This window comes from Engraulis encrasicolus, chromosome 13, assembly GCF_034702125.1.
Source record: "Engraulis encrasicolus isolate BLACKSEA-1 chromosome 13, IST_EnEncr_1.0, whole genome shotgun sequence".
NCBI classification, from domain to species: Eukaryota; Metazoa; Chordata; class Actinopteri; order Clupeiformes; family Engraulidae; genus Engraulis; species Engraulis encrasicolus.
Window position 1 is genome coordinate 32,844,846 of NC_085869.1, and position 17,500 is coordinate 32,862,345.

At 45.5% G+C, this 17,500-nt stretch overlaps 1 protein-coding gene across 2 annotated transcripts in view; it reads left to right on the plus strand.

Annotated features, from left to right (window-relative positions):
• The window catches only part of gdap2 (ganglioside induced differentiation associated protein 2), a 56,723-nt gene that overhangs the window by 17,938 nt on the left and 21,285 nt on the right, over positions 1–17,500 (plus strand). For both annotated transcript variants that reach the window (XM_063213749.1, XM_063213748.1), the window contains 5 exons: positions 3,492–3,568; positions 5,185–5,344; positions 11,344–11,494; positions 12,782–12,858; positions 14,981–15,057. In XM_063213749.1, the coding sequence (XP_063069819.1) occupies positions 3,492–3,568; positions 5,185–5,344; positions 11,344–11,494; positions 12,782–12,858; positions 14,981–15,057 (542 nt within the window). The remainder of the gene's footprint in view (positions 1–3,491; positions 3,569–5,184; positions 5,345–11,343; positions 11,495–12,781; positions 12,859–14,980; positions 15,058–17,500) is intronic.

The window sequence follows — 17,500 nt, forward strand, 5'->3', positions numbered from 1 at the left end:
GACACACAGACAGACACACAGACAGACACACAGACAGACACACAGACAGACACACAGACAGACACACAGACAGACACACAGACAGACACACACAGACAGACACACACAGACAGACACACACACAGACAGACACACACACAGACAGACACACAGACACACACACACACAGACACACACACAGAGACACACACACACAGAGACACACACACACAGAGACACACACACACAGAGACACACACACACAGAGACACACACACAGAGACACACACACAGAGACACACACACAGAGACACACACACAGAGACACACACACAGAGACACACACAGACACAGACACACACAGACACAGACACACACAGACACAGACACACACAGACACAGACACACACAGACACAGACACACACACACAGACACACACACACACACACACACACACAGACACACACACACAGAGACACACACACAGAGACACACACACAGAGACACACACACAGAGACACACACACAGAGACACACACACAGAGACACACACACAGAGAGACACACACAGAGACACACACACACACACACACACAGACACACAGACACACACACACAGACACACACACACAGACACACACATACAGACACACACACACAGACACACACACACACACACACACGAAGGACTATGAGTGCACTCTGTCTACCATAGAGTTATGAAAATGAGCGCCACCTGACACAACACTGATGAGTCATTTTCAGTTGAACATTCTTCTTTAAAGAAGGCCAAACGCCAGAGCAGAGCTCGGCGATGTTAAGAAGGTTGAATAGGCCCTTTTTTGGGAAGGGGGCTTCTACCATAATTGGCTTGAGGATCAGAAGGCCCTACTGGATTCTTACCAGACACAAAATAATTGAGCTGGCAGTGGAATGATTACCCCTGTCCTGCAGATAAGGAAATGCTCTGAGGCAGGGGTCAGGAACCTTTTTGTTTTTTTTTGTTTTTTAATTGGTGTTTATGGCTCTATAAATGCCAATTAAAAAATATATATATATATCACGAGAGCCATACCATTTTAAAAACACTGAATACAATTAAAAGCATGTATTGCAATTGAACCCAACAATTTTAGAGTGTACTGTCAAGTTATTAGTTTTATTGATAACAGGTAAGTATGGGGTTGCCAACTGTCGACTTCATTATGGCAAGTGTCTGGGGGTCCTCCCCCTGAAAATGTTGTGTTTCTTAGATTTAATTTCCTGCATTTTAACGAATTTTAACCTCCCATAGGCGAGTACATTTAGGGTTTAACCCCAAAAAAATTGATACAAAAGGTTTTTTTATGGATTCTATTACTATTGGACCTGCTAAATGACATACTAAAAATCTAGTAAAATCTGACTTTGGGAAATGAGTTATTTTCAACATGGCTGCCATAGGCTTATTGTATGGGTCGAGAGACACTCCAGGTGAATAGGCCAAAAAATGTAGCTTGCCGATATCACCATGAAACTTAATCCGGTGATTACTCACATATTTGTGAGAAAAAAATGTATTGCAAGTTTTCTGAAATGTTATGTTTTAATATGGTAATTGGACTATATCTAATTAAATATGCATTAAATTTCAAAATGCAAAAACTCAAAATCTGAAAAAGCCAAGCTCAAAATAACTCTTTTATTTTGTTTCTAGTAAGCCAGAAGATATCTTCAGAAGAGATTATGGACATTTATTTTTGTTTTGTAGTAAATCTAAACATCTTTGTGCAGACACACCAGCTAGCATATTTTTTTTCAAAACCTGATTATTTAACATCTCTCTTAGATGTAAATAATTGAGTTTTATGTTTCTCAAGTTCTTCCAGACATTCTTTCAGTCTGATGCTATCATTCTTAGCATGTATCAAGGGCAAGGTCAGCTGTCCTCAAATCATAGCCTCTCCACAGAGGTGTTCTAAGGGCTGGTGCTGGGACTCCTATTTGCCATGTACACATCACTGGGCCATGTTATCTGTTCTTACAGCTTCTCATACTACTGTTACACCGGTGAAGTTACCTGTATATCTGTACTTTGTGCCAGATGACTCCACTGTCTACACACACATTTCCGCTTGCCTCTCTGAACTATCCACAAGTATGAAGGAATGCCACCTTCAGTTGAGCCTCGCTCAAACTGCACTGCTGGTGATCCCAGACAAAGATTTAGGTTGGCATGATATCAAACTCAATATGGATTCTGCTACTGTTGCCTCAAATAAGGCCACAATAAATCTGTCATTGTTGATGACCATCTATCATTCTCTGACCACATAGCCTCAGTTTCCCAGTCATGTCGCTTCTCACTGTTAAATATACATAAAATCAGACTGTATCTGACCTGAATGACTCAACTTCTGATATTGTCCATCTGACCTGAACTACTGCAACTCCCTCCTGACTGGTCTTCCAGCTTGTGCAATAAGCTCTTTGCAAATGTTACTGCATGCCACTCCTCTTTTTCATGCCCTAATTGAATACAAGGCTCTGACCCTTGCATATAAAGCTTCAACAGGCCCTACTCTGGTACCTGAAAGCTATGCTAAAGCCCCATGTTCCTTTCAGGACATTGTCTCTAGTAAGTAACGTTTCACCTTGCCCTCTACTTACACATGTAGTGGCTCCTGTCTATTCAGTTCAGCTGCTGAAAGACCCAAAACACCCAGTGACGCCATGATTCATCACTGATGATGTGCCCTGACAAACAGCACATGGATATTACCATAGCAGTAGTGTCTTTATCCACCCTAACAGCACTCCAACCAAACAGATCCTGAAAACATGTTAATTCATGCCAATGTAATTATCATGTAATAACCTTTATTTGAAAAAACTTTGAACTTGAAAATGACATCTTTCCTGAAGTTAGATTTTCCTAGATTTTTAGTATGTTAGTAAGGACAGCTGGATGTATTGAACTCAGTTGAAAAACCTTTTGTATCAATTTTTTTGGGGTTTGGTGCATTTTGGCCATAGATGTACTCGACTACCATGTCCTGTTTCAACTCAATATGGAACCTGTACTTTTATCTTTAAATATAGGATGATTCCGTACGTCAAGGGATGGTTGGCAACCCTAGATAAGTAAGAACCAGATACAGTTCCCAAAAGAGCCACAGGTATTATTAGAAGGAAGAAGGAGAGTATCGTTTTAAAAAGGTTTCCCTTGATTGTAATGCCAGAGCTCTGATTAGTGGTTGTTGCTGAAATATTCTTCCCAAAACAAAATGGATGTTTTATCATGCGGCTGTCATGGCTGTGCTATTTTGGGGTGGGAATGCATATTAATAAAAATGAATGCCAAAAAAGAATGAATGAAAAAAAAAATCCAAACAAATCCAAATGTTAGCCAGCCACTTGGAATGATAACAGAAAGATGTCTGTGTACTGTCATGTTTGGATTTGACATTTTTGTGTTTGTGTGCGCATGTGTGTGTGTGTATACTCATACTTTCATACACGTTTCCCACAGGGACAGTACGAAGGTTTTTGGAAAATCACGGCCAAAGCATCGAGATGGTGGTGTTTGCTGTCTCAGAAGCTGAGGAGGTGGGTTTTGTTTTGTGTGTGTTTAGGAGCGTGTGTGCATGCTTGCTTGTGTGTACGTGTACCTCCCACCAGCACTCCCCTCCCATCCTGCTCTCCCAGCTCAATGGGACAATACTTCAAAGTAAGTAAATTAAGCAAACACATACAGACGTTAACACTGCCAGATAACACACACACACACACACACACACTCTCTCTCCATTGCAATACATATGAAGCTGCATGATCAATATTATTTGTCATTTTGTGTTTCCTCCACTCGCACACATGGTCTGAGATGGTCATATTTTTAGCCACATTTCTACATTCAAGCACATGTTCATAAATGCCACATTTTCTGCAGGAATGATCGCACGCACGCTTTAGGCACAGATCTGTTCTTAAGAGCACATGATGAATGTAAACCCAGGTTCTGTAGAGCAGCAACATTTCTCAGATCTTTCACGCACCGGTCTCAAATGCTCCCCTGTCTCTCTCTCTCTAAATACCACACACATCGTCTGCGGTCACTGTGCTCCGTGTCTTCCCACATGTTTTCTCTGGGCCTTAATAGCTCAGACGGCTGTCTTGTGTTACATTCACAGACTGACTGACCTGAGATTAGCTGGAATTTATTGGCTTTTCTTGCGTTGCACGATTGGGTTTTTCTCGGGTCGCTTGTGCGCGTTCCTTCACCCTTTAAGGCAGTTAGCAGACATGTTAATTGCTTGAGACCGCTCTGTAGCCTAGCGAAGGGGGTCTGCCAAAGGTCCCAGATGCAGCACTGTACTCATTCGTCTTAACATGGTATTAATGACTAATACAAAAAATGGGTTTGAATAGGACACACTGTGCTGTTCACCCCTTTCTCTGGTACAGCTTTTGTATGCATGAACCCCATCTGTAGGATTATTGAGTAATCAGACTACACAGCATGGGGAGAATGAGTAGTTCTGAGGAAATTCTATGGAATTTTTTTTTTTTTAAAGAATTCCAGTCTGACTCGGGTCTCAAGTGGATACTCCACCCTAATAAACCCTGAAAATGACAAGATGCTGCCATTTCTGAAAACAGATTTCAGTTTCATAAACCACCTCACAAAGCCGCAAATATGCATGAAGCAAAACAATAGAAAATGTTTACTTATGAGTGTAATGGGTCTGCTCCACAGATCTATGTTCTCTTGTCTTTAATCAAGCATCTATCATCGTAATATCAACATCAGCCTGTGTGTGTTTTGATTTATTCTTCCTCTTGTTAATGAAGGATGTGTACTCGTGCCCTGCATACTTTTAGCAGACGTGCAACATGTTTGCTGAAGAGGGTGTGCAGACCCTGTCTGGAGCTAGACTCCCCTCTGACCTCTTGTAGACCTCTTTACATTCAAACACTACACACAATAAATGAAAGTGAAATCCCCACTTGTATGACTGCAGTGTGAACACGTGGCTTGTACTGTGCGTGCATGTGTGCGTGTGCGTGAGCACAGTGGGCTAGGCTTAGGGTGCTGGGAAATGTATGTTTGGATGCAAAGTTTTATACATACAGTTTTTTTTGTGAGGACATGTAATGGTGTTGGCTTAGGTACCATTGGCTAATTTGTGCATGCGTGTGTTGTCCGCGTGTGTTGTCTCCAGCCTACGTACAGGAAGCTGCTGCCCCTGTACTACCCGCGGTCCCTGACTGAGGAGCGCTCCAGCCTCCCCCTGCTCCCCGCCGACATCGGCAACTCCGAGGGGGAGCCGGTGGTCCCCGAGAGGCAGATACGTATCGCAGAGAAGCCAGGCAGCCTGGAGGGTGAGTCTCACAGCACCACATTAGGGCTCTTCCCATTATCCTAACTCCTGTCTTCCCTTGTGTTTGTGGCCTCGGGATGACGTCACAAGACGTCAGTGGCGGAAGAAGTTGAATTCAATATCTTGAAAAAGCGCAATTCAAAGGCCATTTTCTCATTTGCAATTGGAATGTTGGATGGGGAAGTCCACCAAAGTTATTGTGGCTAGGCTGACAGCGGGTAAACTTAATTTTTTTTCGTCATGGAGGCACGGCATCAGCGATTTGCAAGGCCATAAACACGGGTTCGAGAACGGGAGTTGGGATAATGAATTTGAGCCACGCACACACACACACACACACACACACACACACACACACACACACACACACACGCACACACACACATCCTTTTGCCTTTGGCTACTGTTTTAAATAAATATCTTTGACTTTTATGATTACTTGGAACCCTGACTTCTGCTGGGAAGTCTAACTTCTGTGAATGAGACCACTCAGGAGACCAGCACACCTGGCAACCTTACAGTTTTTCCCAGGAAAATCTGTCTTCCCATTTCTTGAAAATATCTTGGTGTTTTACACACAAAAAATCATCGGTGCAGAAATCCACCTTCACGGAGACCAGTGTTATGTCCTTAGAGGTTGATGGAGAAAACGTTGTGCAATTTCATTCTTCTGTGCTAACCGTGGCTACATAGATTTTTGACTATTAAGTACACTTTGACTTTTTGCTATACCCCTCCCTAATGTTATTTTGGACTCAAGCTTACATATTACAAGGCTAGACCTCCTATGAAGTGCTGCTGGTGGGGGATTCCTAGTTCTTTCTACAGCAGCTTTGGGTTTAAGTCTGTGTTGCCAAATCGCTTAATCTGTCGTTAGTGATTCGAGGGGAACTTTCCACATCCATGGAATCCTCTAGAAGCAAAGCGTGCTGAAAGGTGGCTAATATTCAAATGCTACAGACACTCTCAAGACCGTGTTGAGGCATACGTAAGGTTGAGTTTAATGTAGTCTAGATTTAGAGCTGAGGTGTGCTGAAAGATGTTAAGTTGTGTGTGTGCGTGCGTGTGTGCGTGTGTGTGTGTGCGCGAGCGTGTGTGCGCGCGTGCCTTATCCGTAACTTAATCGGCTGTACTCATTTTCGGCATACTGTCCATGAGTGTATCGTAACATACCCTTAGTCCTCCTAGTGTGTGCTTTGCTCGCCAACAGGCATGAACTGGTAATCTGGTGTACAGGGCATTTCTCAGTGGGCCAACATACCTCTCAATTCATCAATGCCAAAACAGTGCTCATATTCGGCATATTGGCTATGTTTATGTGATGGCTTTAATTCCCAATTAGCAATTGAGAACGTCATTTACATTGCACTTTTATCTAATTCCGAATTGAGAAGTGTTTACTAGATGTTTTCAAAGAGCAATTGAGTTTTACTCAGAATTAAATTGATTTGGGGGGCGCTGTGGCGCAGCGCGTTAAGCCACCCACATTTGGGCTTGCATGCCCACGGGGACCTCACCCCGGTTGGAGTCCGGCCGGGGTCATTTCCCGATCCTCGGTCCCACTCTCTTCCTGTCACCATCTCAGACTGTCCTATCAAATAACGGCATAAAGCCCCTAAAAATATATATATTTTTTAAAAGAATTCAATTGATTTAATTCGGAATGAAATGTCCCATGTAAAGGAGGCCAATGACCTCCTGCTGAGTACTTGGCTGTCCAGTCTGGTGGTTTTGAGAATAGAGATGAATAAGTGACTCAGTGTAGTAGTGAACAGTAGCACATGGCTGGCCTCATGTCCCCACAACAGATTACACCTCAGGCCTACAAAGCAGAAGTGGTGGAGAAAGGAAGTGTGTCAATCTCGTGTGTGTGTGTGTCTGTGTGTGTGTGTCTGTGTCTGTGTCTGTGTCTGTGCAAGAGGGGCGCTTGTGTTTTTGTATGGGCATGTTTGAGGGTGTGCTTCCATACAAGTGTTTCAATTTGTTATGCTGTTCATGTCTATAGTGTTTACATAGTAGGGACGTATGTGTGCATTGTGCATTAGCGTTGCTTCTTCTAACATGTGGCACTTAAGTTGAGTTTGGCTGTTTGAGATAGTTGGAGCTTCGATGACGGAGATGAAGTGTGTCGGAGAGTACAGACCCATGAAGGTCACACGCAATGTCGTTCCACTTAAACCCATCTTCTAAACATGGCACTGGCAGAATAGTTTGGGCACACACTATCAATACTGGAGCTGTCATGTGTTCTGAATCTATTGCTAATACTAACATGTGTGTGTGTGTCTGTGTCTGCGTCTGTTTATGTTTGTAGTGGTGGTCACCCTCTCTCACAGCACCACTGTAGCTTAGCGCGACCCCAGGCACAATGGGCAGTTGTCCATGCAGTGTGCGCGTGTTGGGCCCTGTGGGGTCGTGGAGTGGGCTGTGTGGGGATGGGGGGGCCAACTCCAAACAAACAGACCCTGGCCGAGAAGCCCTAGCCAAACAAATACAGTCCGTCATCCTCACCCCCCACCCCCCAAGAACTCTAGAAGGAAGCTCCATTTAAATCTCGTTTTATAGCAGTTGTCTGGGCCCATTGAGCTACATGGATCCATCAAATCCTTTTGATCCTTTTGACGATGGCTACCCTAGACCTAAGGAGCAAGTGGGTGTTTAGACCTTGTGAATATAATACATTTGCTTGTACTGCCTGACTGTTGTGCACAGTATCGGCTTGGAACAGTACTACACAGGCCTGGTCAGATGCCAACGATGCCACTACACCCACATCCACGATGGAACTGGTGGTGATGGCAACCTAGCCCTAGAGGAATGGATGCTGTGCTGGAGGGCAAACAGAATGAAAGCTTGCTGAATAGATGTAGTATAGGATCCAGCTGTGGTCCTGATGTGACCTCTGTTGCCATGGAAACACACACACACCAGATGGAGAGACAAGGGAGCAAGGCCGTGTGTCAGTTTCCAGTTGCTGATGTACTGTATTGTTTGACTTAGTGGTGTGTATGGTGGTGGATTTTTTTTTCTTGTTGCCTTTTGATGTATCCTCATTCCCAGCGTCTGTTTTTCCTTTTTTGATTGACTGTTTGCTGTTTTGTTTATTGTTGTGTGCACCGTCTTTCTTTTTGATCTGGAGGACTTGGTGACCGAATTGCTTTTTGGAGGTATTCTGTTTACCGCCTTGTTCTTGCCTGGCTTTCCTCTATTTCTGCTTTTCATTCTGCTGTTGTTGTGTGCCAGAACATCGCTCTGCTCCTTAGAATCCCGGCGGCATCTGCGACACTGCAGACGGATCAAGTATTGTGTGCGTGTGCGTGTGTGTGTGTGTGCGCGTGTGTGAATCTCTGTGTGTGTGTGTGTGTGTGTGTGTGTGTGTGTGTGGTGTGTGTGTGTGTGTGTGTGTGTGTGTGTGGTGTGTGTGTGTGTGTGTGTGTGTGTGTGTGTGTGTGTGTGTGTGTGTGTGTGTGTGTGTGTGTGTGTGTGTGTGTGGTGCGTGCGTGCGTGCGTGCGTGCGTGCGTGCGTGCGTGCGTGCGTGCGTGCGTGCGTGCGTGCGTTGCGTGCGTGCGTGTGTGTGTGCGTGCGTGCGTGCGTGCGTGCGTGCGTGCGTGCGTGCGTGCGTGCGTGCCGTGCGTGCCGTGCGTGCGTGCCGTGCGTGCGTGCGTGCGTGCGTGCGTGCGTTGTGTGCGTTGCGTGCGTGCGTGCGTGCGTGCGTGCGTGCGTGCGTGCGTGCGTGCGTGCGTGCGTGCGTGCGTGCGCGTGCGTGCGTGCGTGCGTGCGTGCGTGCGTGCGTGCGTGCGTGCGTGCGTGCGTGCGTGCGTGCGTGCGTGCGTGCGTGCGTGCATGCGTGCGTGCGTGCGTGCGTTGCGTGCGTGCGTGCGTGCGTGCGTGCGTGCGTGCGTGCGTGTGTGCGTGCGTGCGTGCATGCATTGCGTGCGTGCGTGCGTGCGTGCGTGCGTGCGTGCGTGCGTGCGTGCGTGCGTGCGTGCGTGCGTGCGTGCGTGCGTGCGTGCGTGCGTGCGTGCGTGCGTGCGTGCGTGCGTGCGTGCGTGCGTGCGTGCGTGCGTGCGTGCGTGCGTGCGTGCGTGCGTGCGTGCGTGCGTGCGTGCGTGCGTGCGTGCGTGCGTGCGTGCGTGCGTGCGTGCGTGCGTGCGTGCGTGCGTGCGTGCGTGCGTGCGTGCGTGCGTGCGTGCGTGCGTGCGTGCGCATGCACGCGTGTGCACATGTGTCTGTGTGATACCGGAAAGGCATGGCTTCAATCAAGAGCCAAATGGAGTAGTCAAGCAAGAACAAAATGCATTTGATATGAATTGGGTTTTGTGAGAGAAAGCAAAAAAGTCAAGGTGTGAGACAATTTTACTGCTAAAAGTAGTAGAGGGGTTAGGTGCCTTACTCATGGGCACTTCAGCCATGGATGGAGGTGTAAGGGTAAGGATGCAAACCTGCAACCCTCTGATCATCTTAAGACCACAGGTATACAGTGTGCATACCTGTAGGTTCTCAATTGTCCTCTTTGATGTCATAGTTAGAGTTGCACCGATACCATTTTTGGCCCCAATACCAATACCCGATATCCGACTGTGCCGTATCGGCCGATACCAATACCGTACCGATGCTACTCTGTTTGAAATGTATATGTAGTATAAATATGAAGAGCTGCATAGGCTACTACTTGGATATAACATCATTGCTATCATGGCTTTGTCAGGCTGCTGCCTACCTTTGTGAAACGGGAAAAAGACTAATACTCTAAAGTGAATCCAGTAGAACTTTTTATACTTTTTAAATACCTCTGATATAAAATAACTAAGATCAAGGCTGTGTTCAAGTGTCATATGAGCATCTGTAAATGGTATCGGTGCAACACTAGTCGTAGTACTCATTACTATGGGATGTACAAAGGCTGCACTAAGCTAAACGCACAAGCATGCTCACCCATGCACAGATGCACACAGAGTGACATGCACACACAGAGTAGCGCAAATTGAATTTCATCATCCCGACTCCTGCCCCTCCTTATGCTTGTGGCCTAGTGAAGACGGTGCAAGACTCTTTTGCCCTAGGCTCTAAGTGTTTTATAAAAACACTTAATTATATTTATTAGTATTTTAAAGAAGAACTTTGACTTTTATGATTACTTGGAACCCTGTCTTCTGCAGGAAAGTCTAGCTGCTGTGAATGAGACCACTCAGGAGACCAGCACACCTGGCAACCTTACCGTTTTCCCAAGAAACTCTGTCTTCCCTTTTCTCGAGAACATCATGATTTTTTTAACAAAAAATCATCAGTCTATAAATCCACCCCATGGAGTCCAGTGTTATTTCATTGGAGGTAGATGGAGCATAAATACACACACACACACACACACTTCTGTGGAGGAGAATGTTGATTATTTTTAGAAGCCAGATGTGATTTGCAGTACTATAGTTTGGTGAGTTACACACACTCATTACTTTGGAAGTGGATGATGGTGTGTGTGTGTGTCTGTGCACGTGTGTGCGTGTGCGTGTGCGTGGAGGTGACAAATTGATGAATGCCATGACTGACTAATGTGTTATATCAGCTGGCTTGTCCACTTTTTCCTCAAGAGATGAACAAGTCTGGACTCAAGCGCTGTTCGTTAGTGTTTCCAATGTAAAATTAAATTAAGTTATGCTATCTGTGTATCTGTGTGTGAACCTGCGTATTCAAAGGGAAAATGGAACAAAAAAAATTTGTCTTTCAATGGTTTCTTATGTTGTTGGGTGAGGATGCAGTGGTGACACACTTGTTGTGTATGTGTGTGTGTGCGTGCGCGCACGTGAAAGGAAAAATATTTCTGTTTGTTGCCTTGTTGAAAAGATGAAGGACTAGAATAAAACATTAATTGTGTGTGTGCTCAAAGAGAAATTTAGGGGGAAAATGGTTCTTGCAATTGTGTGATATTGTGTGTGTGAATTGTGTGTCTGTGTGTTCAGAGAGCAACTTAAAGGAAATCGTGTGTGTGTTTCCCCATGTAGATGATGCGGAGGATGACAGCCTGGAGCTGGACCTGGGCCTGGTGGGCACGCACGCCTTTGCCCGTATGGAGGGGGACGTGGACAAACAGCGCAAACTCATCCTGCAGGGACAGATGTCCGAGGCCGCCGTGCAGAAGCAGCACCAGAGAAAGTAACCACCTACACCGCTAAACACAAATGGACAAATCATTATTCACACACACACACACACACACACACACACACACACACACACACACACACACACACACACACACACACACACACACACACACACGCCAGCTCTCTCGATGGCTCTCCAACATGCTCCTCTGTCACCCTCTCCTGTAGTTCTGCTGGCAGCATCTCCAACTCACACATTTCATGGACTCCCACACACCCATTTTCTCTTGACATTTTTCACACATTTCAAATAAAATCAGTCGATTCAATAATACACTCTGAAAAAGTGGACCAGGGAGAGCTAGAGGAGAGAATGAGACGAGTAGACACACACAAACACACACGCACACGCACACACGCACACAGAGAGAGAAGAGAATAAGACAAGTGCACACGCGCACGCACACGCACATGCGCACGCACACGCGCACGCGCACGCACACGCACACACACACATGCACACACACACATGCACACAGACAGGCCGAGCAAGCAAGTGACCCTGAACGAAAAACTAGGTATGACACAATGCCTATTACGGAGGCTCACTGAAAATTAATATGTTGTAGCTGCATGACATTTGGGTAATGAAAAGAGTATTACGTTGCCACTGATCATGTCCCCTCATCTATGTTTTATGCTTTTATTCTGGTCTACAGTCCCCCTATTTTATTCCCGGCCTACATGGTGCCAGGGCAGAATATTAAATCAGAATATCACATGCTCCATTGGGGCTGTGAAGTGCTCTTAAATTGAATGAGGTCGGGTGTGAAAGCGTTTTTAGACGAATTCTCTTCTATTTCTTCACATTTCTGTCTCTCTCTCTCTCTCATTTCTCTGCTCTCGTGTTTGTTCTATCTTTCCTTCTTTTTACATTCTTTCTCTCTTTCTTTCCTTCTTTCTTCTTTCTTAGTCACTCACACTCTCTCATTTCTCTGCTCTCATGTTCTTTCTTTCTTTCTTTTTTTTTTTTCTTTCTTTCTTTCTTTCTTTCTTTTCTTTTCTTTCTGTCTTTCTTCTCCCAGTCACTCACGTTCTCAGCCTTGGTATTTGGTGGTTATTCCTTTTTAATTACATTTAGCATACCCATATTTGAAGCACTTCACAGTAGATGGAAATTGCATATTAATATCTGTATCACTGCTGTCTGCCCCCCCCTCCTCTCTCTCTCTCTCTCTCTCTCTCTCTCTCTGTCTCTCTCTCTCTCTCTCTCTCTCTCTCTCTCTCTCTCTCTCTCTCTCTCTCTCTCTCTCTCTCTCTCTCTCTCCATCTCCAGTTATAATCGCTGGTTATGCCGAGCGCGAGCAGAGGACTTGTCAGATATTGCTGCACTTAAAGCCTTATACCAGACAGGTGGGTGCTGCTCTGAGACACACACACACGCACACACACACACACACACACACACACACACACACACACACACACACACCCTCTTGCAAAACAAACCTGCAGTAACCCTTATCCTCAAAATACATCACACATCTCATACATGCACGCTAAGGCTTAGCGGCTAAGTCAATATTACTCACTCACTCACTCACTCACTCACTCACTCACTCACTCACTCACTCACTCACTCACTCACTCACTCACTCACTCACTCACTCACTCACTCACTCACTCACTCACTCACTCACTCACTCACTCACTCACTCATACAGCCTCTAACGACACAAAACTTGAGTAGCTCTTATCCTCAAAAAGCATTAGATTCATCTCACATATGCATGCACAGCCAATATGACACACACATGCACACACACACACATGCACAAACACTATGTGTCTGTCGGATGTGTTATTAGGACAAGGGTTACTGCTAGCCACTTTTTCAGCTGTCCTGCCTTGTTATGTCCAGTAAGTTGTGCTGTGACCCCTCACCTCTTCCGAGTTACTCCAGTTTTGTTGACTGCGTGTGTGTGTGCGTGTGATGTATTTTGATGAGAAGGGTTACTCCAGTTTTGTTTGAAAGTGTGTATGTATTTGCGTTTACGCGTGTGTGCGTGTGTGTGTGCTCGCACGCGCACGAGTGTCTATCAGATGTGTTTCGAGGACAAGGTTTACTCTAGTTTTGCTAGCCACTTTTGCAGCTGTCCTGCCTTGTTGTGACCAGTAAGTTGTGCTGTGACCCCTCACCCTCACCTCTTCCTGAATGATCCGCAACAACACCACACACACACACACACACACACAGACACACACAGACACACACAGACACACACAGACACACACAGACACACACACACAGACACACACACACACACACACACACAGACACAGAGACACACAGACACACAGACACACAGACACACAGACATACAGACACACAGACACACAGACACACACACACACACACACACACACACACACACACACACACACACACACACACACACACACACACACACACACACAGCCGTGTCTACGAGCCTCCTCCATCTTTACAGTTCATTTCTGGTCACAGACACTAGTAACCCTATTCAGCTGTTGATGTGGAGGCTGCCTCAGCAGCTGCACTGCACACCTCCTAAACTGCTATACATACCTTTGGCCAACAGGGGGCAGGCCTCCGCTGTACTGTAACCACTTGTACTGATGGCACAGCACCGCTGGTTGCAAATGAAATAAAATGTTAAAGGGTTCCTTGGCAGCGTATCACACATCTGCAGACATTCCGCCCTGCAAAATCAGATTTCTCTCCCCAAGTGGACCCTTACAAGTCAGACTGGCCTGCCGTTGCCATGGGCATACATGGTCCAAGACGGATTTATTTAGTACCTGCTGAAGTTTTACACATCATTTGCCTGGAAGAAAGTGTGCGTGCGTGCGTGCCGCAAGCATCTGAGTGTTTGACGAAATGAGAGGCTGTTACAAACTGACACACTTCTACTCTGTCTGTGTGTGTGTGTGTGTGTGTGTGTGTGTGTGTGTGTGTCTGTGTCTGTGTCTGTGTCTGTGTCTGTGTCTGTGTCTGTGTCTGTGTCTGTGTCTGTGTCTGTGTCTGTGTCTGTGCGTGTGTGCGTGTGTGCACAGGGTGTGAGGCCTGGGCAGGACGTCCGTGTGTGTGTGTGTGTGTGCCTGTCTGTGTGAGATGTGCTTCAAGGGTATGAGTGTCTGACAGAATAAGAGGCTATTTTAAACTGTCAGACCCACTTCTACTCTCTTGGTGTGCGTATGTGCTGCGTGCGTGTGTGTTTGTCTGACATGGTGAGAGAGAGTGCTGTGTGAGCGTGTGCCAGTGTTTTGAGGTCAAACCAGTTTTCATCATTGAGATTGAATTACCAGATAAAGCTGCTTTCTAAGCCTTAAAACGTCTGAGAAACTACGCTGTCCTCCTGGAAAGTTGCTCTGAAAAGTCTGAAGTCTGTCTGTGCTCGTCTCTTTTTCTGTGTGCCTGTTTGTGTTTTCCGTGTGTATCTGTTTGTGTCGCGTGCGCGCGTGCGTGCGTGCGTGTGTGTGTGTGCGCGTGCAGGCATAGATATGTGCGGCAGGACTGTGATGGTGATGGTGGGGAGGAACATCCCAGTCACGCTTATCGACATGGAGAAGGTAAGACGCGCGCGCGCGCACGCACACACACACACACACACACACACACACACACACACACACACACACACACACACACACACACACACACACACACACACACACACACACACACACACACACACACACACACACACACACACACACACACACACACACACACACACACACACAGAACATTAAGGCTTATTTACATGGAGAAGGTTAGCGTACATCCTCATGGATACATACACACAAGCACACACACACACACACATACACACACACACACACACACACACACACACACACACACACACACACACATACATACACTCGCCTCCAAAAGAGTTGTCGCCTACCCATCTGTTTGGAATAACAGCTAATAACCTGACTTTCAATTAATCACTTGGCTTCAGAAGTCACTCATATGAAAGCTACAACCCTCCCGAATGAAAATGTATGTACAAAAATAAATGTCATGCACCAAAGAAAGATTGACCCTTTAATGAACACAGACAGGGCAGATTTTGACCAGACAAAAGTTTTGTCGCCTATCGAACATGATGTGAAAATGAGCAGATAAGTCACTTCAAAACACTTAAAATACGCAGATCGGGTGTCATACTTAATCACTGATTCACTCACACCTCTCCAGAAAATCAACTTTGGCCTTAGGTATATGTTTAGGGTCATTGTAATCATGGAAAGCAACACAATGAAAATCAATGGAGTTCAATGAGAGATGGTGAAATATTTGCTATTCGTAGAGCAATACATTTTTAACTTCATGATGTAATCAATGATAAAAGCCCTGACACACCAGCAGCATGCATGCAGCTCCACATAAGAGCTGTATCCCTCCCATGTTTGACTTTAGGCACCATGTATTTTTTCCAAATTCTTCACCTTTAACACCAAAGAAGTCTCTCCCACTGTTCTGTCTCAAAAAAGCCAACCAAGAGTATGTCAGGCCTAATTCTGACAAAAATGAAGGCTAATGGGACTCATACTCTGAAGTCAAGATCCCAAGATCAACCATTTTAGAACTGATGGCATGAAAACTATATGGTGTTGGAGATGAAGAATATGAAAAAAGAGAAATGGTGCATAAAGTGAAACATGGTACAGGTACAGCTCTTATGAGGAGCTGCATGCATGCTGCAGGTGTTTGAGGGCTTTTATCATTGATTAAATCATGAAGTTAAACATGTATTGCTCTACGAATAGCGAATATGTCACCATCTCTCATTGAACTCCATTGATTTTCATTGTGTTGCTTTCCATGATTACAATGACCCTAAACATACACCTAAGGCCAAAGTCGATTTTCTGGAGAGGTGAGAGTGATTCAGTGATTAAGTATGACACCCAATCTGCGTATTTGAAGTGTTTTGAAGTGACTTATCTGCTCATTTTCACTTTATGTTTGATAGACGACAAAACTTTTGTCTTGTGAAAATCTGCCCTGTCTGTGTTCAATAAAGGGTCAATCTTTCTTTGGTGCATGAAATGTATTTTTGTACATACATTTTCATTCGGGAGGGTTGTAGCTTTCATATGAGTGACTTCTGAAGCCAAGTGATTAATTGAAAGTCAGGTTATTAGCTGTTATTCCAAACAGATGGATAGGCGACAACTCTTTTGGAGGCGAGTGTATACACACACACACACAGTAGTGATGCTTATTGACATGGAGACGGTAGGAGCATGTCCTCATGGATACACGTCATAACACTACACAACACAGAGCAACACATCGATGCCTGTTCCCTTCACATGAATGCGGTTTCACATGGAGTGCATGATCTCATTGCGCAATTCTGTGTTTAGTATTTTTCTGTTTTCTGCATGTGCCTTCGCCTTTCCCTTGGTGTGTTTGTGTGTCTTGTTTTGTGTGCATTTTTCCCCCTGTTTCTTTGTGTGTGTTTTTTTAATCCGCCCCATGTGTGAATTTGCCCAAAACGGTTAGCATGAACGGGTGCGGTTTTTCTTTTTTGTAAGATAGTTTTTTTGATCTGTTATGACTTTATTCAGGATATCATAGTGCGACAGAGACGGGAAATGAGTGGGGAGAGAGAGATGGGGAAGGATCGGCAAATGACCCGGGCCGGAATCAACACCAGAATCGGGTCGTGCGATTTTTGCCCAAACTGGAGCCTTGCACAATTACAAAGATGCCTGGATAAGGGGCAGTGGGCGCAAGTGAGAAAGTAAGCCAGTAATGCCGCCGTGGTGTAACCGCGCAAATAGACCAGGCGCGATGCGATTCAAGCGACAGAGTGCAGCAGCAAGCGATACGAGCGATTGAGGAGACTAGAGTATGTCCGTACAGGCAGAAGGCAAAGCATTCAAGCATTCCCATTGGCTGTGGTCACTGAGCTCTATACAGTCATTGGCTGTCGCGGCTTGTCGCCGAACCGCGTCATAGAAAGTTGAAAAGATTTCAACTTCAAACTGTCAC